At 45.4% G+C, this 26,707-nt stretch overlaps 1 protein-coding gene across 1 annotated transcript in view; it reads left to right on the top strand.

The window, feature by feature from the left end:
* Positions 1-26,707, top strand: part of CSMD1 (CUB and Sushi multiple domains 1) — a 2,061,198-nt gene that overhangs the window by 1,026,336 nt on the left and 1,008,155 nt on the right. The window contains exon 7 of the mRNA XM_044291097.1: positions 1,323-1,400. Within this exon, the coding sequence (XP_044147032.1) occupies positions 1,323-1,400 (78 nt within the window). The remainder of the gene's footprint in view (positions 1-1,322; positions 1,401-26,707) is intronic.

Here is a 26,707-nt window from a genome sequence, read left to right as displayed (position 1 = left end):
ATAAAGTCCGTGAACACCCCCCCACACACACACGCACTCTGAATAAGGTTTTCCACACGCACACACACACACACACTCCCCTATGGCCCGACAGATGTTCTCGGCCGAAGAGGCATATGCCAAGCTTGCCTCCGACTCCGAGAGACCCAGTGAGAATGAGGATGACCCCACTTTCCTTTTGTCATCCGCGTCCTCCTCATCATCTAGCAATGATGATGAGCCCCCAAGGCGACGGAGATGTCACCAGGCGGAGCAAGTGGACTGCCATGCCAGGGACCCTGTGGCCTACACTAGTACGAGCAGCTCTTTTCATTTTTGCTTTTTCGTTTTTTACTCCCCGCCTTCCCATTATCCAATTTTTTTTTATTTTTTCATTCACATAGCCTTATGAGGTCTTATTTTTTGTGGGACAAGGTGTACTTTTTAATGGCACCATTTACGGTTACATGCCATTTAGTGGGAAGCAGAAAAAAAATTGCTTATCGCTTACATGTGCCTTGGGTCTCTGCTATCTAAAATAGCAGAAACTCAGCTGCAATGGCGCCCACTGCACGTGCGTGTGGGCATCATGTATAGTGACCAGACTTCCGCCATACATGTACTCTAGTAATTCTTTTGGGAAGAATACTGCATTCAGTGAAGTCCAAAATATAATCAGTAATCGATCCCTACCTTTCCTGTAGAAGTCAAGAAAGTATAAAAAGGCGAGTTCACATTTCGGAGTTTGTTGATCTCTATAAAAAAAAAAAATAGCATCCTTATTGCAATCATGATTTGAAAGCAGATCTTTGGCTTTACTATTGACATTCTAGCAATTTGGAAGAAGTAATGGCCATTTTCTGTTTAAGTTGTAAATTTGTCAGCAGCATGATTCTTAAATAAAATATAGACAATTGTATGAACAATTCAGATGACATATCACTGGAGCAGAGGATCATTTGGTATGCTCAGATTCTGATGTCATAATTAAATTCATGACATAGAGAAATAATTATCAGCTAAGTGTACTGTATGTTTTGCATTATTGAGACCCTTCAAGCCAGCCATGCACATTTAATAACGGTTGGCCAAACAATCTCACAACACTTCACTCATACACATGCATGTTTGGCTTGGCCAAACTTGTATGCATATTTAATGGAGAAGATTATTTTAGTAGAAAAGTGAGGACGCTTCAGGATCTCAGGAAAATATGTATGTCAGAAGTTTGGTGGGCTAAGATTCCATGTAAGTCTTTGCTTACTTACATTTTTTTCTCTACATTATTTTCTTTCATATTTGACTTATCAATGCTTTCCCATTGTGTCTACTTTTTTTTACAGTAAAAAAGGCAATAGAACTAAAATCTAGAGGGGTAAAGATGCTGCCCAGCAAAGAAAGCAACCACAAGAATTCTGTATGTAAGTAAACTTCCTATTTCGAACATTATTCTCTATGAAACTGTTATACTATATTACTGCAGCATGCCTTAAGGGGCATATATATATATATATATATATATATTATATATTATATATATATATATATATATATATATATATATATATATAATGTTTTGGACAAAAAAAGGTGAAAAGTATGTTGGAAAATGTAATACTCATAACATGCACCATATTGATCATTTGTTTTTCATAAGTAATTTAAACATTTCAGAATTGTATTGTATTTTTATAACATCTATCACTAAACTGGAACATTTTTTGGTGCCAAAATTGTTAGAATTACAGATAAGCAGAAATCTGTCATATTAGCTTCCTTTACCAGAGGGTGGCTTAGCAAGTACTAGGGATAGTTTCCATAAATCTTTAGCACCACCACAACCAAAATCTTTCTTCAATGATGTTCAGCAAAGTGGAATTCGATCCAAACTTTAGGAAAATTTGTTTTACCATGAATCCCAATTTCCTCGTGCTTCATGGTAACAAATCAATTTATTCTAAAATGGTGGCTTAAAATAGAAAAATTATATTCACTTCATCCACTTGATCGCGGAGAGGCCAACCACTCCTGTCTTGATTGAAGAAAAGCCATTAAAGGACCTGTGGCGAGTGTAAAAAAGTCACCACGTGATCATGCTGGGCACGCATGGTGATATCAGCTAGTGGGATCACATGGCGATGACTTCATCCTCACCGCAGGTCCTTTGGCGAGTGATCTTCTATCAATAAGGAAGCAGACGGCCTATACGTAATATAGTGGATGAGAGATCTTTTTTTTTTTTTTTTTAACCCCAGATTAACCCCCATAAGCACCTAAATGATGAGAAGGACTGTTTAAATATAATTCTAATTGAACCAGGAAATGTATTCACCTGTTGTGAATTTTAACATTAAGCTCCTTGTTAGAGAACAGTAAGTTGTACAAAAAGTGATGAAACACTGAACAGTTGGACATATGCATTCAAAAGTTTAGAGAAGGGCACATTAACCACCTCAGGACCGCCGTACGCAGGATTGCGTCCTGGCGGCGGTCCTGCTCTTCTGGGTGGACGCATATACGCGTCCTCCCGCGAGAGCCGAGATTTCCTGTGAACGCGCGCGCACAGGCGCGCGCGCTCACAGGAACGGAAGGTAAGCGAGTGGATCTCCAGCATGCCAGCGGCGATCGTTCGCTGGCAGGCTGGAGATCCGAATTTTTTAACCCCTAACAGGTATATTAGACGCTGTTTTCATAACAGCGTCTAATATACCTCCTACCTGGTCCTCTGGTGGTCCCTTTTGTTAGGATCGACCACCAGAGGACTCAGGTAGGTCAGTACAGTCGCACCCAACACCACACTACACTACACCCCCCCCGTCACTTATTAACCCCTTATAAACCCCCGATCACCCATGATCACCCCATATAAACTCCCTGATCACCCCCCTGTCATTGATCACCGCCCTGTCATTGATCACCCCCCTGTCAGGCTCCGTTCAGACGTCCGTATGATTTTTACGGATCCACGGATACATGGATCGGATCCGCAAAAAGCATACGGACGTCTGAATGGAGCCTTACAGGGGGGTGATCAATGACAGGCGGGTGATCACCCATATACACTCCCTGATCACCCCCTGTCATTGATCACCCCCCTGTCACTGATCACCCCCCCTGTAAGGCTCCATTCAGACATCCGCATGATTTTTACGGATCCATGGATACATGGATCGGATCCGCAAAACACATGCGGACGTCTGAATGGAGGGTGATCAATGACAGGCGGGTGATCACCCATATACACTCCCTGATCACCCCCTGTCATTGATAACCCCCCTGTAAGGCTCCATTCAGACGTCCGCATGCGTTCTGTGGATCCGATCCATGGATCCGTAAAAAATCATGCGGATGTCTGAATGGAGCCTTACAGGGGGGGTGATCAGTGACAGGGGGGTGATCACCCTGATTACCCTGATCACCCCCTGTCATTGATAACCCCCCTGTAAGGCTCCATTCAGACGTCCGCATGCGTTCTGTGGATCCGATCCATGTATCCATGGATCCGTAAAAAATCATGCGGATGTCTGAATGGAGCCTTACAGGGGGGGTGATCAGTGACAGGGGGGTGATCACCCTGATTACCCTGATCACCCCCTGTCATTGATAACCCCCCTGTAAGGCTCCATTCAGACGTCCGCATGCGTTTTGTGGATCCGATCCATGTATCCATGGATCCGTAAAAAATCATGCGGATGTCTGAATGGAGCCTTACAGGGGGGTGATCAGTGACAGGGGGGTGATCACCCTGATTACCCTGATCACCCCCTGTCATTGATAACCCCCCTGTAAGGCTCCATTCAGACGTCCGCATGCGTTCTGTGGATCCGATCCATGTATCCATGGATCCGTAAAAAATCATGCGGATGTCTGAATGGAGCCTTACAGGGGGGGTGATCAGTGACAGGGGGGTGATCACCCTGATTACCCTGATCACCCCCTGTCATTGATAACCCCCCTGTAAGGCTCCATTCAGACGTCCGCATGCGTTCTGTGGATCCGATCCATGTATCCATGGATCCGTAAAAAATCATGCGGATGTCTGAATTGAGCCTTACAGGGGGGGTGATCAGTGACAGGGGGGTGATCACCCTGATTACCCTGATCACCCCCTGTCATTGATAACCCCCCTGTAAGGCTCCATTCAGACGTCCGCATGCGTTTTGTGGATCCGATCCATGTATCCATGGATCCGTAAAAAATCATGCGGATGTCTGAATGGAGCCTTACAGGGGGGGTGATCAGTGACAGGGGGGTGATCACCCTGATTACCCTGATCACCCCCTGTCATTGATAACCCCCCTGTAAGGCTCCATTCAGACGTCCGCATGCGTTCTGTGGATCCAATCCATGGATCCGTAAAAAATCATGCGGATGTCTGAATGGGGCCTTACAGGGGGGGTGATCAATGACAGGGGGGTGATCAGGGAGTCTATATGGGTGATCACCCCCCCTGTCATTGATCACCCCCCTGTCATTGATCACCCCCCCCCCCCCCCTGGTAAGGCTCCATTCAGACATTTTTTTTTGGCACAAGTTAGCGGAAATTTTTTGTTTGTTTTTGTTTTTTCTTACAAAGTCTCATATTCTACTAACTTGTGTCAAAAAATAAAATCTCCCATGAACTCGCCATACCCCTCACGGAATCCAAATGCGTAAACATTTTTAGACATTTATATTCCAGACTTCTTCTCACGCTTTAGGGCCCCTAAAAAGCCAGGGCAGTATAAATACCCCACATGTGACCCCATTTCGGAAAGAAGACACCCCAAGGTATTCCGTGAGGGGCATATTGAGTCCATGAAAGATTGAAATTTTTGTCCTAAGTTAGCGGAAAGTGAGACTTTGTGAGAAAAAAACAACAAAAAAAATCAATATCCGCTAACTTATGCAAAAAAAAAAAAATTCTAGGAACTCGCCATGCCCCTCATTGAATACCTTGGGGTGTCTTCTTTCCAAAGTGGGGTCACATGTGGGGTATTTATACTGCCCTGGCTTTTTAGGGGCCCGAAAGTGTGAGAAGAAGTCTGGGATCCAAATGTCTAAAAATGCCCTCCTAAAAGGAATTTGGGCCCCTTTGCCCACCTTGGCTGCAAAAAAGTGTCACACATGTGGTATCGCCGTACTCAGGAGAAGTTGGGGAATGTGTTTTGGGGTGTCATTTTACATATACCCATGCTGGGTGAGAAAAATATCTTGGTCAAATGCCAACTTTGTATAAAAAAATGGGAAAAGTTGTCTTTTGCCAAGATATTTCTCTCACCCAGCATGGGTATATGTAAAATGACCCCCCAAAACACATTACCCAACTTCTCCTGAGTACGGCGATACCACATGTGTGACACTTTTTTGCAGCCAAGGTGGGCAAAGGGGCACCTTTCGGATTTCGCAGGCCATTTTTTACACATTTTGATTGCAAGGTACTTCTTACACATTTGGGCCCCTAAATTGCCAGGGCAGTATAACTACGCCACAAGTGACCCCATTTTGGAAAGAAGACACCCCAAGGTATTCCGTGAGGGGCACGGCGAGTTCCTAGAATTTTTTATTTTTTGTCACAAGTTAGCGGAAAATGATGATTTTTCTTTTTTTTTCTTTTTTCCTTACAAAGTCTCATATTCCACTAACTTGCGACAAAAAATAAAAAATTCTAGGAACTCACCATGCCCCTCACAGAATACCTTGGGGTGTCTTCTTTCCAAAATGGGGTCACTTGTGGGGTAGTTATACTGCCCTGGCAATTTAGGGGCCCAAATGTGTGAGAAGAACTTTGCAATCAAAATGTGTAAAAAATGACCGGTGAAATCCAAAAGGTGCACTTTGGAATATGTGCCCCTTTGCCCACCTTGGCAGCAAAAAAGTGTGACACATCTGGTATCGCCGTACTCAGGAGAAGTTGGGGAATGTGTTTTGGGGTGTCATTTTACATATACCCATGCTGGGTGAGAAAAATATCTTGGTCAAATGCCAACTTTGTATAAAAAAATGGGAAAAGTTGTCTTTTGCCAAGATATTTCTCTCACCCAGCATGGGTATATGTAAAATGACACCCCAAAACACATTCCCCAACTTCTCCTGAGTACGGCGATACCAGATGTGTGACACTTTTATGCTGCCAAGGTGGGCAAAGGGGCACATATTCCAAAGTGCACCTTTCGGATTTCACCGGTAATTTTTTACAGATTTTGATTGCAAAGTACTTCACACACATATGGGCCCCTAAATTGCCAGGGCAGTATAACTACGCCACAAGTGACCCCATTTTGGAAAGAAGACACCCCAAGGTATTCCGTGAGGGGCATGGCGAGTTCCTCGAATTTTTTATTTTTTGTCGCAAGTTAGTGGAATATGAGACTTTGTAAGGAAAAAAGAGAAAAAAAGAAAAATCATCATTTTCCGCTAACTTGTGACAAAAAATAAAAAATTCTAGGAACTCGCCATGCCCCTCACGGAATACCTTGGGGTGTCTTCTTTCCAAAATGGGGTCACTTGTGGCGTAGTTATACTGCCCTGGCAATTTAGGGGCCCAAATGTGTGAGAAGTACCTTGCAATCAAAATGTGTAAAAAATGGCCTGCAAAATCTGAAAGGTGCACTTTGGAATATGTGCCCCTTTGCCCACCTTGGCAGCAAAAAAGTGTGACACATCTGGTATCGCCGTACTCGGGAGAAGTTGGGGAATGTGTTTTGGGGTGTCATTTTACATATACCCATGCTGGGTGAGAGAAATATCTTGGCAAAATACAACTTTTCCCATTTTTTTATACAAAGTTGGCATTTGACCAAGATATTTTTCTCACCCAGCATGGGTATATGTAAAATGACACCCCGAAACACATTCCCCAACTTCTCCTGAGTACGGCGATACCAGATGTGTCACACTTTTTTGCTGCCAAGGTGGGCAAAGGGGCACATATTCCAAAGTGCACCTTTTGGATTTCACCGGTCATTTTTTACACATTTTGATTGCAAAGTTCTTCTCACACATTTGGGCCCCTAAATTGCCAGGGCAGTATAACTACACCACAAGTGACCCCATTTTGGAAAGAAGACACCCCAAGGTATTCTGTGAGGGGCATGGTGAGTTCCTAGAATTTTTTATTTTTTGTCGCAAGTTAGTGGAATATGAGACTTTGTAAGAAAAAATAAAAAAAATAAAATCATCATCATTTTCCGCTAACTTGTGACAAAAAATAAAAAGTTCTATGAACTCACTATGCCCATCAGCGAATACCTTAGGGTGTCTACTTTCCGAAATGGGGTCATTTGTGGGGGTTTTCTACTGTTTGGGCATTGTAGAACCTCAGGAATCATGACAGGTGCTCAGAAAGTCAGAGCTGTTTCAAAAAGCGGAAATTCACATTTTTGTACCATAGTTTGTAAATGCTATAACTTTTACCCAAACCATTTTTTTTTTGCCCAAACATTTTTTTTTTATCAAAGACATGTAGAACAATAAATTTGGCGAAAAATTTATATATGGATGTCGTTTTTTTTGCAAAATTTTTCAGCTGAAAGTGAAAAATTTCATTTTTTTGCAAAAAAATCGTTACATTTTGATTAATAACAAAAAAAGTAAAAATGCCAGCAGCAATAAAATACCACCCAATGAAAGCTCTATTAGTGAGAAGAAAAGGAGGTAAAATTCATTTGGGTGGTAAGTTGCATGACCGAGCAATAAACGGTGAAAGTAGTGTAGTGCCGAAGTGTAAAAAGTGGCCTGGTCATGAAGGGGGTTTCACCTAGCGGGGCTGAAGTGGTTAAGTTCACCCGTAAAGGTTAGAGTGCATTTTAGGTTCATCCTGAAATTTCACCCACAAGCCAAATATCCCTAACTTTTGTGAGCAGGGTATAACAGCAGTAGACATCCAATATTGAAGTTTGTGTGTCTCTGCTTCTGCCACTTTCCAGCAGGATTTCGTACATTTTACACCTATTCCCCACTCCCCCCTCCATAGACATTTTGGCTGTAAAATTTAATATGATTAGATGAAAGCACATTTTTCTAAAATTTGATTTGGTCGGTTTGATGAATTCTCTGAAAAAATGTGGTTCGATCTGAGTTTATTTGTGGCAAATAGTGTTAAAAAACTGTTATTTCCTGACTGCAGAGAGCCTTTATAGTGGTGTATAACACTGTGCCTTGCAGTAACATGCATAGGGAGTCTGCTGTGGTAGTGAAATAATACTGTGAGTCAGTATGACATGCAGATGACACGTGTTGCTCTTAGAATCACTGCACACTTCACTTATTTGGGCAGTCATGGGGCCAAAACTGACCATATAACTCAAGTATGAACTCAGCCTTACAGGTCAATGTTAGTGCCAATAAGAAGCGCACTCCTTTTACACCATCATCAGCTGATTCCACATAGATGTCTCCAGAACCTGTTTTTTTATACGCTTATATAAGTAAAGCCGTAAGTTTGTGTTGACGTCACTGATTATTTTGCCCAGCCTCTGATCCATCATAGCAATAACCCCCAAATACGGATCCTGTCTGTTGAGCATCTGCCTTCACTCAGTAAGCATTTGGTCAGTAATCCATCAGTATTGCTAATACCAAAAAAAACTGAAGTAGTTCCAAAACAGAGATAACACATGAATGGAATATTTGCATGTCTTCTGTGTTTTGCTATCGGCTACCAGATCACAAGCCTATTTTGATGGGATCATACAGGCCTTACAGCTGTTACACAGACAGGATCCCTTGTGCGTCTCATTTTTCCTTCCTTCTGACAGATCAGAAGAAGGGTCAAATACAGTAAATGATTATGTCAGCCAAACCAAAAAGCAAAATAGTGGCCCAGTCATGAAGTGGGGAGGGTGGGAACAGCGTGAAAAGTCCATTGAGTGGCCCAATGACATATTAGTGAGGTGGAAGCAGCATTAGGAGGCCACACAGTGGCACAATGACAGTGTGGAGGTGGCAGCAACAGCATCAGGAGGCCACAGAGTGGCAAGTTGACATAGTGAAAAGATGGGGGAAGTATGAGGAGACCACAGAGTGGCAAGGTTACCTAGTGTGTAGGTGGCAGCAACATGAGGAGACCACAGAGTGACCCAGTGTCAGAGTGAGGAGTGGCAGCATCAGGAGACCACAGAGTGGCAAGGTGACATAGTGTGGAGGTGGCGGCAGCATGAGGAAACCACAGATTGGCAGGTGAAATAGTATGGAGGTGGCAGCAGCATCAGGAGACCACAGAGTGGCAAGGTGACATAGTTTGGAGGTGGCACCAGAATGAAGAAATCACAGATTGTCAAGGTGACATAGTGTGGAGGTGGCAGCAGCATCAGAAGAACACAGAGTGGCAAGATGACATAGTGTGGAGGTGGCAGGAACATAAGGAGGACACAGAGTGGCAAGGTAACATAGTGTATAGGTGGCAGCAGCATGAAGAGACCACAGAGTGGCAATGTGACATAGTGTGGAGGTGGCAGCAGCATCAGGAGGCCACAGAGTGGCAAGGTGATATAGTGTGGAGGTGTGTGGCAATACCAGTACCAGCTGAAGATGGTGCGTGGAAGAAGGAGCATTTGGCATCAGATGTGTGGCATCAGGCGGTTGGCAGCATCCAAATAGTAGCTAAGGCATGTAGCCAGAAGAAACCGGTCTCTTTTGTCAAAGTGTTGGTGTGCCACCATGGATGATCTAGTCCACGGGGGTCAAACACAAGGCCCGCGGGCCGAATCCGGCCCGCCAGACCTCGTCATTTGGCCCGCGTAGCCTAGGGTTGCCACCCGTCCGGGATTGACAAACTGCAGTGTGGATGTCCGACCGAGAGTGCTGTGAGACAGACTCCGATCGCATAACCTTAGCTGCTGTCACTCACTGCGGCAGCCGGGGCCGGGTGATCAGCAGAGGCAGCCAAAGCTCCTCCCGAGCCTCCCCGAGTCCCTCCCTCCTCTAGTCTACACAGTCACTACAGTGTAACAGTGAATGATGCCAGGCAGCGCAGCTGCTCACTCACTGTGTTCAATCAGTCTCCGGTCTCCAGTCTTTGCTCCTCCTTGCTCCTCCTCGCTCCTCCCCTGCCTCCCAGACTAGTCCCTCCCTCCTTCTCTCTGATAAGGAAGTCAAGTCCACACAGGAAGTGACATCAGAGAGAGAGAGGCAGGGAGGGAGAATTGAAATCATTCTTCTCTTCTCCAGTCCAGCTCCAGCGCCCAAGTAGTGGCCAGCCCAGTGCCCACTGTGCCCTGCCTGCAGACAGTGCAGCAGTGGTTTTTCAACCTGACCAAGACAGTCCTGACACCAGATAATCACTTCTAAAAAGGTATAAATATAAAACATTTGAAGTGTAATGTAACAGTGTTTAAAGGGCTTCTGTCATCCCACTAAAGTCTTTTTTTTTTTTTTTTGGCTACTTATAATCCCTATACTGCAGTTTAACAATACATAATGTTATAATATCATTTTGGTTCAGTAGATTCTCCTAAAAACATACTTTTATCATATGCAAATTACCTGTCTACCAGCGAGCAGGGCGGTTACTTGCTGGTAGCAGCCGCATCCTCCTGTCATATAGACGCCCCCTCCTCATGTTGATTGACAGGGCAGCGAGGGTTCTTGTTCTCTGGCTCGCCCTGTCTGCATTGAAAATCTGGCGCCTGTGCCGTACCTGTCTTCAGTCGGCACAGGCGCCGGGTGTAGATGTGACATCATCGGCACAGGCGCATTGAGGATGGAGCGGCCGAGCGAGCGTCCTCCTCTCAGTGCGCCTGCACCGACTGAAGACAGGTATGGCGCAGGCGCCAGATTTTGAATGCAGACAGGGCAAGCCAGAGAACAAGCACGTTCGCTGCCCTGTCAATCAACATGAGGAAGGGGCGTCTCCATGACAGGAGGATGCGGCTGCTACCAGCAAGTATCGTATTACCGGTACTTACAACTACAAGCGCTCGCCGAGAGGAGGGAGGAGGCAGGCTGGGAGGATGGGCGCTGGCAGTGTGAGTCATACGTCACGCGCCTGCGCCGCCCACTTTATGAATGAAGCAGGCGGCGTGGGCGCATGACATATGAATCACTCTGACAGCGCCTGTCCTCCCGGCCTGCCTCCTCCCTCCTCTCGGCGAGCGCTTGTAGTTGTAAGTACAGATAATACACAGCGCTCCTTATGCGATTATATACATACGGTAACCATTAACTATTAGAGATACGATTATACAGTGAGCGGGGCCCGTGTAGTAGAATATAGTCACTGCACGGCCCCCGCTGTCATTATAAAAGCAGATGCCGGCCCCCGGCCCTTTGAGGGTGACCAAACTGCTGATGCGGCCACCGATGAATTTGAGTTTGACACCCCTGATCTAGTCTGATAGATCAGGCATTGGTGGTTGGAAATTCTGGCTGATCCACGCCTGATTCATCTTGACAAAGGTCAGTCTCTCCACATTTTTGGTGGATAGGCAAGTTCTTCTTGGGGTAACTATAAACCCACTCTGATGCCACACTACTGGCCGGTCAGGACAGCTTTTCAAGGGAAAACTCGGCCAGTTGCGGCCACAAATCCAGCTGCCCAGTAGTCCAGTGGATTTTCAATGACAGCTGGCAGGGTGCAGTCCAACTATGCCCCCATCTGCTGGTTCAGGTTCTACTCTGTGTCTAGCTTATAGTGAGTAGTTTCTTCACTATGCGGACATTGTTGCAGGACTAACGGAATGAGAACATGGAGGGACTGCAGCACCAGCAACTTGGACAGGAGCACGTTAAGCTTCTGCGTTGTTGAATGAGTGCATGCATACTCTTGTCTATTGGCAATCGCTTCGGTGATGGATTGCTGACGGAATGATGGAATGAATGTTGACGAGTAGGAGGGCGATGAGTAGGAGCATCAGAACCAGCAGATGATGGGAAGGATAGACAGCTCCCTTCGGCTGAGGTGGTGGAGCCTTGACTGCCTGAAATCTGCTGTGTGCCACTGAACAATGCAGCGGTTGCTGCGGCAGGCTGGACAACCACATCGGAGCCAATGGTGAAGCTGCATATGCTGACGCAGGACCGTGGAGCCAATCTTGACACCCTGGCCACGCTTCACCTTCTGCCCATAGATTCTACATATGGCCATGTTCACCTCCTCCTGCGGCTTAACAAAAAACTACCACACCGTTGAGTAGGTGATTAGGGATGAGCGAACCCGAACTGTATACCGAATTTTGGGGTGTCCGTGACACGGACCCGAACCCGGACATTTTCGTAAAAGTCCGGGTTTGGGTTCGGTGTTCGTCGCTTTCTTGGCGCTTTTTGAAAGGCTGCAAAGCAGCTAATCAACAAGCGTCATACTACTTGCCCCAAGAGGCCGTCACAGCCATGCCTACTATTGGCATGGCTGTGATTGGCCAGAGCACCATGTGACCCAGCCTCTATTTAAGCTACAGTCACATAGCGCCGCCCGTCACTCTGCTCTAATTAGCGTAGGGAGAGGTTGCAGCTGCGACAGTAGGGCGAGATTAGGCTGATTAACTCCTCCAAAAGACTCCATCCAGTGATCGATCTGAAGCTGTGGATCATTGAGCTGCTGATACTCAATTGCTCACTGTTTTTAGGCTGCCCAGACCGTTTGTCAGTCACGGTTTTCTGGGGTGATCGGCGGCCATTTTGTGTCTTGTGGTGCGCCAGCCCTTGCTGCGACCAAGTGCATTTAACCCTCAATGGTGTGGTTGTTTTTTGGCTAAAGCCTACATCAGGGTGAAGCTGTCACACCAAGTGCATTTAACCAGCAATAGTCTGTTTATTTTTTGGCCATATACTACATCAGGGGCAAGCTGAGCCTGTCACCAAGTGCATTTAACCCTCAATGGTGTGGTTGTTTTTTGGCTAAAGCCTACCTCAGGGTGAAGCTGTCACACCAAGTGCATTTAACCAGCAATAGTCTGTTTATTTTTTTACTGTTGTGGCTGGGCAAGTTATTTAGTGTCCGTCAAAGCACATTTTTTGTTCTGGGTTGAAATACAATTCCCAATTTAGTAATTTCCTAATTTAGTGGTTTCTGCTGTATCAGAGCTATTTGAAATCTATCCCTAAAAGGGTATATCAGATTCAAGGTGCACATAGGGTCATTCAGAATAACTTCACACACACGCTACTGTGCATTTCCAAGTCTAATTCTGTCAGTAAATCTATACCTGTCACCCAGCGCATAAATACTAGGCCTCAAATTTATATCCCGCTAAATCTGTCGTTACTGCTGTACTGTTGTGGCTGGGCAAGTTATTTAGTGTCCGTCAAAGCACAGTTTTTGTTCTGGGTTGAAATACAATTCCCAATTTAGCAATTTCCTAATTTAGTGGTTTCTGCTGTATCAGAGCTATTTGAAATCTATCCCTAAAAGGGTATATAATATTCAAGGTGCACATAGGGTCATTCAGAATAACTTCAAACACACGCTACTGTGCATTTCCAAGTCTAATTCTGTCAGTAAATCTATACCTGTCACCCAGTGCCTAAATACTAGGCCTCAAATTGATATCCCGCTAAATCTGTCGTTACTGCTGTACTGTTGTGGCTGGGCAAGTTATTTAGTGTCCGTCAAAGCACATTTTTTGTTCTGGGTTGAAATCCAATTCCCAATTTAGCAATTTCCTAATTTAGTGGTTTCTGCTGTATCAAAGCTATTTGAAATCTATCCCTAAAAGGGTATATAATATTCAAGGTGCACATAGGGTCATTCAGAATAACTTCACACACACGCTACTGTGCATTTCCAAGTCTAATTCTGTCAGTAAATCTATACCTGTCACCCAGCGCATAAATACTAGGCCTCAAATTTATATCCTGCTAAATCTGTCGTTACTGCTGTACTGTTGTGGCTGGGCAAGTTATTTAGTGTCCGTCAAAGCACATTTTTTGTTCTGGGTTGAAATACAATTCCCAATTTAGCAATTTCCTAATTTAGTGGTTTCTGCTGTATCAGAGCTATTTGAAATCTATCCCTAAAAGGGTATATAATATTCAAGGTGCACATAGGGTCATTCAGAATAACTTCACACACACGCTACTGTGCATTTCCAAGTCTAATTCTGTCAGTAAATCTATACCTGTCACCCAGCGCCTAAATACTAGGCCTCAAATTTATATCCCGCTAAATCTGTCGTTACTGCTGTACTGTTGTGGCTGGGCAAGTTATTTAGTGTCCGTCAAAGCACAGTTTTTGTTATGGGTTGAAATACAATTCCCAATTTAGCAATTTCCTAATTTAGTGGTTTCTGCTGTATCAGAGCTATTTGAAATCTATCCCTAAAAGGGTATATAATATTCAAGGTGCACATAGGGTCATTCAGAATAACTTCAAACACACGCTACTGTGCATTTCCAAGTCTAATTCTGTCAGTAAATCTATACCTGTCACCCAGTGCCTAAATACTAGGCCTCAAATTGATATCCCGCTAAATCTGTCGTTACTGCTGTACTGTTGTGGCTGGGCAAGTTATTTAGTGTCCGTCAAAGCACATTTTTTGTTCTGGGTTGAAATCCAATTCCCAATTTAGCAATTTCCTAATTTAGTGGTTTCTGCTGTATCAGAGCTATTTGAAATCTATCCCTAAAAGGGTATATAATATTCAAGGTGCACATAGGGTCATTCAGAATAACTTCACACACACGCTACTGTGCATTTCCAAGTCTAATTCTGTCAGTAAATCTATACCTGTCACCCAGCGCCTAAATACTAGGCCTCAAATTTATATCCCGCTAAATCTGTCGTTACTGCTGTACTGTTGTGGCTGGGCAAGTTATTTAGTGTCCGTCAAAGCACATTTTTTGTTCTGGGTTGAAATACAATTCCCAATTTAGCAATTTCCTAATTTAGTGGTTTCTGCTGTATCAGAGCTATTTGAAATCTATCCCTAAAAGGGTATATAATATTCAAGGTGCATATAGGGTCATTCTGAATAACTTCACACACCCTACTGTGCATTTCCAAGTCTAATTCTGTCAGTAAACCCATACCTGTCACCCAGCGCCTAAATACTAGTCCTCAAGTTTATATTCAGCTGAATTTGAATACAATACATTGGGCCAAATAATATTTTTGTTGTTGTGGTGAACGATAACAATGAGGAAAACATCTAGTAAGGGACGCGGATGTGGACATGGTCGTGGTGGTGTTAGTGGACCCTCTGGTGCTGGGAGAGGACGTGGCCGTTCTGCCACATCCACACGTCCTAGTGTACCAACTACCTCAGGTCCCAGTAGCCGCCAGAATTTACAGCAATATATGGTGGGGCCCAATGCCGTTCTAAGGATGGTAAGGCCTGAGCAGGTACAGGCATTAGTCAATTGGGTGGCCGACAGTGGATCCAGCACATTCACATTATCTCCCACCCAGTCTTCTGCAGAAAGCGCACAGATGGCGCCTGAAAACCAAACCCATCAGTCTGTCACATCACCCCCATGCATATCAGGGAAACTGTCTGAGCCTCAAGTTATGCAGCAGTCTCTTATGCTGTTTGAAGACTCTGCTGGCAGGGTTTCCCAAGGGCATCCACCTAGCCCTTCCCCAGCGGTGGAAGACATAGAATGCACTGACGCACAACCACTTATGTTTCCTGATGATGAGGACATGGGAATACCACCATAGCAAGTCTCTGATGATGACGAAACACAGGTGCCAACTGCTGCGTCTTTCTGCAGTGTGCAGACTGAACAAGAGGTCAGGGATCAAGACTGGGTGGAAGACGATGCAAGGGACGATGAGGTCCTAGACCCCACATGGAATGAAGGTCGTGCCACTGACTTTCACAGTTCGGAGGAAGAGGCAGTTTTGAGACCGAGCCAACAGCGTAGCAAAAGAGGGAGCAGTGAGCAAAAGCAGAACACCTGCCGCCAAGAGACTCCGCCTGCTACTGACCGCCGCCATCTGGGACCGAGCACCCCAATGGCAGCTTCAAGGAGTTCCCTGGCATGGCACTTCTTCAAACAATGTGCTGACGATAAGACCCGAGTGGTTTGTACGCTGTGCAATCAGAGCCTGAAGCGAGGCATTAACGTTCTGAACCTTAGCACAACCTGCATGACTAGGCACCTGCATGCAAAGCATGAACTGCAGTGGAGTAAACACCTTAAAAACAAGGAAGTCACTCAGGCTCCCCCTGCTACCTCTTCTGCTGCTGCCGCCTCGGCCTCTTCTGCTGCTGCCGCCTCGGCCTCTTCCTCCGCCTCTGGAGGAACGTTGGCACCTGCCGCCCAGCAAACAGGGGATGTACCACCAACACCACCACCACCTCCGTCACCAAGCGTCTCAACCATGTCACACGGCAGCGTTTAGCTCTCCATCTCACAAACATTTGAGAGAAAGCGTAAATTCTCACCTAGTCACCCTCGATCCCTGGCCCTGAATGCCAGCATTTCTAAACTACTGGCCTATGAAATGCTGTCATTTAGGCTGGTGGACACAGACAGCTTCAAACAGCTCATGTCGCTTGCTGTCCCACAGTATGTTGTTTCCAGCCGCCACTACTTCTCCAAGAGAGCCGTGCCTTCCCTGCCCAACCAAGTATCCGATAAAATCAAGTGTACACTGCGCAACGCCATCTGTAGCAAGGTCCACCTAACCACAGATACGTGGACCAGTAAGCACGGCCAGGGACGCTATATCTCCCTAACTGCACACTGGGTAAATGTAGTGGCAGCTGGGCCCCAGGCGGAGAGCTGTTTGGCTCACGTCCTTCCGCCGCCAAGGATCGCAGGGCAACATTCTTTGCCTCCTGTTGCCACCTCCTCCTTCTCCGCTTCCTCCTCCTCTTCTTCCACCTGCTCATCCAGTCAGCCACACACCTTCACCACCAACTTCACCACAGCCCGGGGTAAACGTCAGCAGGCCATTCTGAAACTCATATGTTTGGGGGACAGGCCCCTCACCGCACAGGAGTTGTGGCGGGGTATAGAACAACAGACCGACGAGTGGTTGCTGCCGGTGAGCCTCAAGCCCGGCCTGGTGGTGTGCGATAATGGGCGAAATCTCGTTGCAGCTCTGGGACTAGCCAGTTTGACGCACATCCCTTGCCTGGCGCATGTGCTGAATTTGGTGGTGCAGAAGTTCATTCACAACTACCCCGACAAGTCAGAGCTGCTGCATAAAGTGCGGGCCGCTTCCGGCGTTCACATCCTGCCGCTGCTCGCCTGTCTGCGCTACAGCGTAACTTCGGCCTTCCCGCTCACCGCCTCATATGCGACGTGCCCACCAGGTGGAACTCCACCTTGCACATGCTGGACAGACTGTGCGAGCAGCAGCAGGCGATAGTGGAGTTTCAGCTGCAGCACGCACGGGTCAGTCGCACTGCGGAACAGCACCACTTCACCACCAATGACTGGGCCTCCATGCGAGACCTGTGTGCCCTGTTGCGCTGTTTCGAGTACTCCACCAACATGGCCAGTGGTGATGACGCCGTTATCAGCGTTACAATACCACTTCTATGTCTCCTTGAGAAAACACTTAGGGCGATGATGGAAGAGGAGGTGGCCCAGGAGGAGGAGGAGGAGGAAGAGGGGTAATTTTTAGCACTTTCAGGCCAGTCTCTTCGAAGTGACTCAGAGGGAGGTTTTTGGCAACAGCAGAGGCCAGGTACAAATGTGGCCAGCCAGGGCCCACTACTGGAGGACGAGGAGGACGAGGATGAGGAGGAGGTGGAGGAGGATGAGGATGAAGCATGGTCACAGCGGGGTGGCACCCAACGCAGCTCGGGCCCATCACTGGTGCGTGGCTAGGGGGAAAGGCAGAACGATGACGATACGCCTCCCACAGAGGACAGCTTGTCCTTACCCCTGAGCAACCTGGCACACATGAGCGACTACATGCTGCAGTGCCTGCGCAACGACAGCAGAGTTGCCCACATTTTAACGTGTGCGGACAACTGGGTTGCCACCCTGCTGGATCCACGCTACAAAGACAATGTGCCCACCTTACTTCCTGCACTGGAGCGTGATAGGAAGATGCGGGAGTACAAGTGCACGTTGGTAGACACGCTACTTAGAGCATTCCCAAATGTCACAGGGGAACAAGTGGAAGCCCAAGGCCAAGGCAGAGGAGGAGCAAGAGGTCGCCAAGGCAGCTGTGTCACGGCCAGCTCCTCTGAGGGCAGGGTTAGCATGGCAGAGTTGTGGGAAAGTTTTGTCAACACGCCACAGCTAACTGCACCACCACCTGATACGCAACGTGTTAGCAGGAGGCAACATTTCACTAACATGGTGGAACAGTACGTGTGCACACCCCTCCACGTACTGACTGATGGTTCGGCCCCATTCAACTTCTGGGTCTCTAAATTGTCCACGTGGCCAGAGCTAGCCTTTTATGCCTTGGAGGTGCTGGCCTGCACGGCGGCCAGCGTTTTGTCTGAACGTGTATTCAGCACGGCAGGGGGCGTCATTACAGACAAACGCAGCCGCCTGTCTAGAGCCAATGTGGACAAGCTGACATTCATAAAAATGAATCAGGCATGGATCCCACAGGACCTGTCCGTCCCTTGTCCAGATTAGACATTAACTACCTCCCCTTAACCATATATTATTGTACTCCAGGGCACTTCCTCATTCAATCCTAATTTTATTTTCATTTTACCATTATATTGCGAGGTTACCTAAAGTTGAATGAACCTCTCCTCTGTCTGGGTGCCGGGGCCTAAATATATGCCAATGGACTGTTCCAATGTTGGGTGACGTGAAGCCTGATTCTCTGCTATGACTTGCAGACTAATTCTCTGCTGACATGAAGCCAGATTCTCTGTTACGGGACCTCTCTCCTCTGCCTGGGTGCTGGGCCTAAATATCTGACAATGGACTGTTTCAATGGTGGCTGACGTGAAGCCTGATTTTCTGCTATGACATGCAGACTAATTCTCTGCCGACATGAAGCCAGATTGTCTGTTACGGGACCTCTCTCCATTGCCTGGGTGCTGGGCCTAAATTTATGAAAATGGACTGTTACAGTGGTGGGTGACGTGAAGCCTGATTCTCTGCTATGACATGCAGACTGATTCTCTGCCGACATGAAGCCAGATTGTCTGTTATGGGATCTCTCTCCTCTGCCTGGGTGCTGGGCCTAAATTTATGAAAATTGACTGTTACAGTGGTGGGTGACGTGAAGCCTGATTCTCTGCTATGACATGAAGACTGATTCTCTGCTGACATGAAGCCAGATTGTCTGTTACGGGACCTCTCTCCTCTGCCTGGGTGCTTGGCCTAAATATCTGACAATGGACTGTTGCATTGGTGGCTGACGTGAAGCCTGATTCTCTGCTATGATATGAAGACTGATTCTCTGCTGACATGAAGCCAGATTGTCTGTTACGGGACCTCTCTCCTCTGCCTGGGTGCTGGGCCTAAATTTATGAAAATGGACTGTTGCAGTGGTGGGTGACGTGAAGCCTGATTCTCTGCTATGACATGAAGACTGATTCTCTGCTGACATGAAGCCAGATTGTCTGTTACGGGACCTCTCTCCTCTGCCTGGGTGCTGGGCCTAAATTTATGAAAATGGACTGTTGCAGTGGTGGGTGACGTGAAGCCTGATTCTCTGCTATGATATGAAGACTGATTCTCTGCTGACATGAAGCCAGATTGTCTGTTACGGGACCTCTCTCCTCTTCCTGGGTGCTGGGCCTAAATATCTGACAATGGACTGTTGCATTGGTGGCTGACGTGAAGCCTGATTCTCTGCTATGATATGAAGACTGATTCTCTGCTGACATGAAGCCAGATTGTCTGTTATGAGACCTCTCTCCTCTGCCTGGGTGCTGGGCCTAAATATCTGACAATGGACTGTTGCATTGGTGGCTGACGTGAAGCCTGATTCTCTGCTTTGATATGAAGACTGATTCTCTGCTGACATGAAGCCAGATTGTCTGTTACTGGACCTCTCTCCTCTGCCTGGGTGCTGGGCCTAAATTTATGAAAATGGACTGTTGCAGTGGTGGGTGACGTGAAGCCTGATTCTCTGCTATGATATGAAGACTGATTCTCTGCTGACATGAAGCCAGATTCTGTGTTACGGAACCTCTCTCCTCTGCCTGGGTGCTTGGCCTAAATTTATGAAAATGGACTGTTGCAGTGGTGTGTGACGTGAAGCCTGATTCTCTGCTATGACATGCAGACTGATTCTCTGCTGACATGAAGACAGATTCTCTGTTACGGGACCTCTCTCCTCTGCTTGGGTGCCGGGGCCTAAATATCTGAGAATGGACTTTTCCAGTGGTGGGTGACGTGAAGTCAGATTCTCTGCTATGGGACCTCTCTCCAATTGATTTTGGTAAATTTTTATTTATTTAATTTTTATTTTAATTCATTTCCCTATCTACATTTGTTTGCAGTGGATTTACCTACATGTTGCTACCCTTTTCAGCCCTCTAGCCCTTTCTTGGACTGTTTTACAGCCTTTTTAGTGCCAAAAAGTTCGGGTCCCTATTGACTTCAATGGGGTTCGGGACGAAGTTCGGATCGGGTTCGGATCCCGAACCCGAACATTTTCGGGAAGTTCGGCCGAACTTCTCGAACCCGAACATCCAGGTGTCCGCTCAACTCTATAGGTGATCTTACCCCAACACTATGCACTGATTGACTGCTACCGCTACTGCCTCAGTTAACCCGTGCGCCACTACTTCACGGGGCATGTAGGCTCCTGCGAAGTGGGTGGTCTACCCTGGACACTTTTGGCTTCTGACCTCCCACTGCTGCCACCCTGCTAACTCCCGGCCACGCTAGCTACTTGCTGGCTCTATTGCTGCCTCACGGGCAAGCTGCCACCCTCTTCTCCCGATGATGAGGAAGCCCTTTCGTCACCAGGCTCCCAAGTGCAATCAGCTACATCATCATCATCATCATCATCATCATCATCATCAAGTACTGTCTGCAAGTCACTGATGTCCTCCTCAACCGTCTCTGGTCAGGAGCCTGACCACTCGCAACACCAGCTCCCATGCCACTCTCCTCATCACTACTTGCCCACCTAGTGGAGAAAGCGGCAGATGTCTACTCCACATCTTGGCTCGCAAGTAGCTGCTGACTGTCTTCTAGTAGCTTGTCCTCACTGTATATTGGAGCTGAGCCCAGAACATACAATACTTCTCTGGCTGAGTGAACAGAAAAGGACAGAGGCAGGTTGAGGAAAGGTGAGGACACAGGTCCTGCTCCCGGGCCATACCAACAAATGGTGGTGTCTGACAAACCCACTGACTCTTGGCTGGGGGTGTCTGATGTCACTTGCAACAAAGTCGAAGTTCGAGTCAACCATTCAAGAGCCGCTGGGTTGCTGGTCAAGACACGACTGCTAGCTGACACTGGGAGCTCAGGCCTCTTGAAGTGACCCCTGCTGCCACGGCCCCTTACTCTGCTGCCATCTCTGCCCGTGCCACAAACATTTAGGCTTTTGCCACTCCCTGTGCAGGGCCTGGCTCTACTCTGTATGACATACTGCAAAATCAAATAAATAAATAAAAAGAAATTTAAAACACCCCAAAAAAGTATATCATTTACTCACTTCACCACAGAACGGCTAATAAACCCTTCCCCCCCCCCCCCGTCTATTACAAGACAAAAAGGGCTTTAGAACATATATAACTGCACCGCTGAACGGCAAATATATTTTAGTTTGGTCACTAATACACGCCACAAACGGGCTTTAGAACATATAACTGCACCGCTTAACGGCAAATATTTTTTCTTTTGCCACTAATACACCCCCATAAAAGGGCTTTAGAACATATAACTGCACTGCTGAACAGCAAATATATTTTTCTTTTGCCACTAATACACGCCACAAAAGGCTTTAGAACATATAACTTCACCTCTGAATGGCAATTTTTTTTCTTTTCCACTAATATAGAAACATAGAATGTGTCGGCAGATAAGAACCATTTGGCCCATCTAGTCTGCCCAATATATCTGAATCCTATGAATAGTCCCTGGCCCTATCTTATATGAAGGATAGCCTTATGCCTATCCCATGCATGCTTAAACTCCTTCACTGTATTTGCCGCTACCACTTCTGCAGGAAGGCTATTCCATGCATCCACTACTCTCTCAGTAAAGTAATACTTCCTTATATTACTTTTAAACCTTTGCCCCTCTAATTTAAAACGGTGTCCTCTTGTGGTAGTTTTTCTTCTTTTAAATATGCTCTCCTCCTTTACCGAGTTGATTCCCTTTATGTATTTAAAAGTTTCTATTATATCCCCTCGGTCTCTTCTTTCTTCCAAGCTATACATATTAAGGTCTTTTAACCTTTCCTGGTAAGTTTTATCCTGCAATCCATGGACCAGTTTAGTAGCTCTTCTCTGAACTCTCTCTAGAGTATCTATATCCTTCTGGAGATATGGCCTCCAGTACTGCGCACAATACTCCAAGTGAGGTCTCACCAGTGATCTGTACAGCGGCATAAGCACTTCACTCTTTCTACTGCTTATACCTCTCCCTATACATCCAAGCATTCTGCTGGCATTTCGTGCTGCTTTATTACATTGTCTCCCACCTTTAAGTCTTCTGAAATAATTACTCCTAAATCCCTTTCCTCAGATACTGAGGTCAGGACTGTGTCAAATATTCTATATTCTGCCCTTGGGTTTTTACGCCCCAGGTGCATTATCTTGCACTTATCCACATTAAATTTCAGTTGCCAGAGTTCTGACCATTCTTCTAGTTTTCCTAAATCCTTTTCCATTTGGCGTTTCCCTCCAGGAACATCAACCCTGTTACATATCTTTGTGTCATCAGCAAAAAGACAAACCTTACCATCGAGGCCTTTTGCAATATCACTTATGAAGATATTAAACAAAATTGGTCCCAGTACAGATCCCTGTGGAATCCCACTGGTAACATGACCTTGTTTTGAATGTTCTCCATTGACTACAACCCTCTGTTGTCTGTCACTCAGCCACTGCCTAATCCACTCAACAATATGGGAGTCCATGCTCAATGACTGCAGTTTATTGATAAGTCTTCTATGTGGGACAGTGGCAAAAGCCTTACTAAAATCTAGATATGCGATGTCTACTGCACCTCCACCGTCTATTACAGGTCCTTCTCCAAAAATTAGCATATTGTGATAAAGTTCATTATTTTCTGTAATGTACTGATAAACATTAGACTTTCATATATTTTAGATTCATTACACACCAACTGAAGTAGTTCAAGCCTTTTATTGTTTTAATATTGATGATTTTGGCATACAGCTCATGAAAACCCAAAATTCCTATCTCAAAAAATTAGCATATCATGCAAAGGTTCTCTAAACGAGCTATTAACCTAATCATCTGAATCAACTAATTAACTCTAAACACCTGCAAAAGATTCCTGAGGCTTTTAAAAACTCCCAGCCTGGTTCATTACTCAAAACCGCAATCATGGGTAAGACTGCCGACCTGACTGCTGTCCAGAAGGCCATCATTGACACCCTCAAGCAAGAGGGTAAGACACAGAAAGAAATTTCTGAACGAATAGGCTGTTCCCAGAGTGCTGTATCAAGGCACCTCAGTGGGAAGTCTGTGGGAAGGAAAAAGTGTGGCAGAAAACGCTGCACAACGAGAAGAGGTGACCGGACCCTGAGGAAGATTGTGGAGAAGGACCGATTCCAGACCTTGGGGGAGCTGCGGAAGCAGTGGACTGAGTCTGGAGTAGAAACATCCAGAGCCACCGTGTACAGGCGTGTGCAGGAAATGGGCTACAGGTGCCGCATTCTCCAGGTCAAGCCACTTTTGAACCAGAAACAGCGGCAGAAGCGCCTGACCTGGGCTACAGAGAAGCAGCACTGGACTGTTGCATGTCATTCGGAAATCAAGGTGCCAGAGTCTGGAGGAAGACTGGGGAGAGGGAAATGCCAAAATGCCTGAAGTCCAGTGTCAAGTACCCACAGTCAGTGATGGTCTGGGGTGCCATGTCAGCTGCTGGTGTTGGTCCACTGTGTTTTATCAAGGGCAGGGTCAATGCAGCTAGCTATCAGGAGATTTTGGAGCACTTCATGCTTCCATCTGCTGAAAAGCTTTATGGAGATGAAGATTTCATTTTTCAGCACGACCTGGCACTTGCTCACAGTGCCAAAACCACTGGTAAATGGTTTACTGACCATGGTATTACTGTGCTCAATTGGCCTGCCAACTCTCCTAACCTGAACCCCATAGAGAATCTGTGGGATATTGGGAAGAGAAAGTTGAGAGACGCAAGACCCAACACTCTGGATGAGCTTAAGGCCGCTATCGAAGCATCCTGGGCCTCCATAACACCTCAGCAGTGCCACAGGCTGATTGCCTCCATGCCACGCCGCATTGAAGCAGTCATTTCTGCAAAAGGATTCCCGACCAAGTATTGAGTGCATAACTGAACATAATTATTTGAAGGTTGACTTTTTTTGTATTAAAAACACTTTTCTTTTATTAGTCGGATGAAATATGCTAATTTTTTGAGATAGGAAATTTGGGTTTTCATGAGCTGTATGCCAAAATCATCAATATTAAAACAATAAAAGGCTTGAACTACTTCAGTTGGTGTGTAATGAATCTAAAATATATGAAAGTCTAATGTTTATCAGTACATTACAGAAAATAATGAACTTTATCACAATATGCTAATTTTTTGAGAAGGACCTGTATTTTAGTCACCCAGTCAAAAAAATCTATAAGATTTGTTTGACATGATCTCCCTGAAGTAAACCCATGCTGTTTTTCATCTTGCAATCCATGGGATTTTAGTTGTTCCACAATCCTATCCTTTAATAGGGTTTCCATTAATTTGCCTACTATTGATGTCAGACTCACTGGTCTATAGTTGCTCGATTCCTCCTTACTACCTTTCTTGTGAATGGGCACGACATTTGCCAATTTCCAATCTTCCGGGGCGACTCCTGTTACTAATGATTGGTTAAATAAATCTGTTAACGGTTTTGCCAGCTCACCACTAAGCTCTTTTAATAATTTTGGGTGTATCTCATCAGGCCCCTGTGACTTATTTGTCTTCACTTTAGACAGCAAACTTAGAACATCTTCCTCTGTAAAGACACATGCATCAAACGATTTAATAGTCATCCTTTCTAGTGGAGGTCCTTCTCCTTCTTTTTCTTTTGTAAAAACTGAACAGAAGTATTCATTAAGGCAGTCCGCTAGCCCTTTATTCTCTTCTACATACCTTCCGTCCTTTATTTTTAATTTAGTTATTCCTTGTTTTAATTTCCTTTTTTCATTTATATATCTGAAGAATGTCTTATCCCCTTTTTTCATAGACTGAGCTAGTTTTTCTTCTGCCTGAGCTTTAGAAGTTCTTATAACTTGCTTGGCCTCTTTCTGCCTAATCTTGTAGATTTCCTTATCTTCATTGCTCTGGTTTTTTTTATAATTACAAAATGCTAGCTTTTTATTTTTAATGATTTGGGCCACTTCTGCTGAGTACCACAGTGGTCTCTTCCTTTTTTTGCTTTTACTGACAAGTCTAATGCAATTTTCTGTTGCCTTCAATAATGCACCTTTTAAGTAGTCCCATTTCTCCTGGACTCCATGGAATCCGTTCCAGTCTGATAAGGACTCATTTATGACTAATTTCATTTTTGAAAAGTCTGTTTTTCTAAAATCTAAAACTTTTGTTTTTGTGTGGTGGGACTCTTTCACAGTTCTTATATTAAACCACACTGACTGGTGATCACTAGATCCCAAGGTTTCGCCAACAATGACATCATATACCGAATCCCCATTTGTGAATATCAAATCCAAAATGGCCTCCTTCCGGGTTGGCTCCTCAACCATTTGTTGTAGGGATAACCCCAGTAGGGAATTTAGAATATCTGTACTCCTGGTAGAACTTGCTATTTTGGTTTTCCAGTTTATATCTGGAAGATTGAAATCTCCCATAATGATAACTTCTCCTTTCATTGTCATTTTAGCTATTTCTTCAACTAGTAGATCATCTAGTTCTTTAACTTGATCAGGTGGTCTATATATCACACCTACACGAGTTACTGCATGATTAGCAAACTGCAACGTAACCCAAACTGACTCTATGTTGGCCTCACCAACTTGTATTAGGTTAGATTTAATGCTATCTTTCACATACAGGGCCACTCCTCCTCCTTTCTTGCCTTCTCTGTCTCTTCTGTATAAAGAGTACCCTGGTATGGTTATGTCCCAGTCATTTCTTTCATTAAACCATGTTTAATACACTACACAATGGCTAATAAGCCCTTTTTCTCACTAATACAAGCCAAAAAATGCTTCAGAACATATAACTGCACCGCACAAGGGCAAATAAGACCTAGAAATATTTCCTTGCAAAAAACACTGTTAATAGCGGTAACACCCCAATAACAAGAACGGTTTCCTTGAATTACAGAGCTGTATAATGGCAATTTGGGTGCACAGTCAGTACAGCAAGGTGTAATAGGATTATTACTATTACCCAAGCTGTAACCTCCCCTACTGAACCCTGTTCAACAAAAATGCTGTGGTGATTCCTCCCTATCCTTTAACTATACCTTGAATAATCTTTCCCTGCTTTTAAATCTTTTTTTAGCAGAATGAAATTTATTCTAGCACTGTCCCTACTGCCTGCTGACGTCTTTCCCTGCACTAAGTACACTGGAAAATGGCAGAATACAAGATGGTTGAGGCTATTTATAGGGCTGTGACATCACAGGGCTGGCTGGCTGCTGATTGGCTGCAAGAGTTCCTTGCTCCATGTCCTCACACGTGCAGCAGCCATTTTAAGAAAAAATTTGATTTGTTTTTATTCACAACAAATGCAAATTTCCTCGTGTTTCGTGGTAACG

The sequence above is a fragment of the Bufo gargarizans genome, chromosome 4, assembly GCF_014858855.1.
Source record: "Bufo gargarizans isolate SCDJY-AF-19 chromosome 4, ASM1485885v1, whole genome shotgun sequence".
NCBI lineage: Eukaryota > Metazoa > Chordata > Amphibia > Anura > Bufonidae > Bufo > Bufo gargarizans.
Note: the sequence above shows the minus strand (reverse complement) of the source record. Positions and strands in the feature narration are given on the sequence as shown.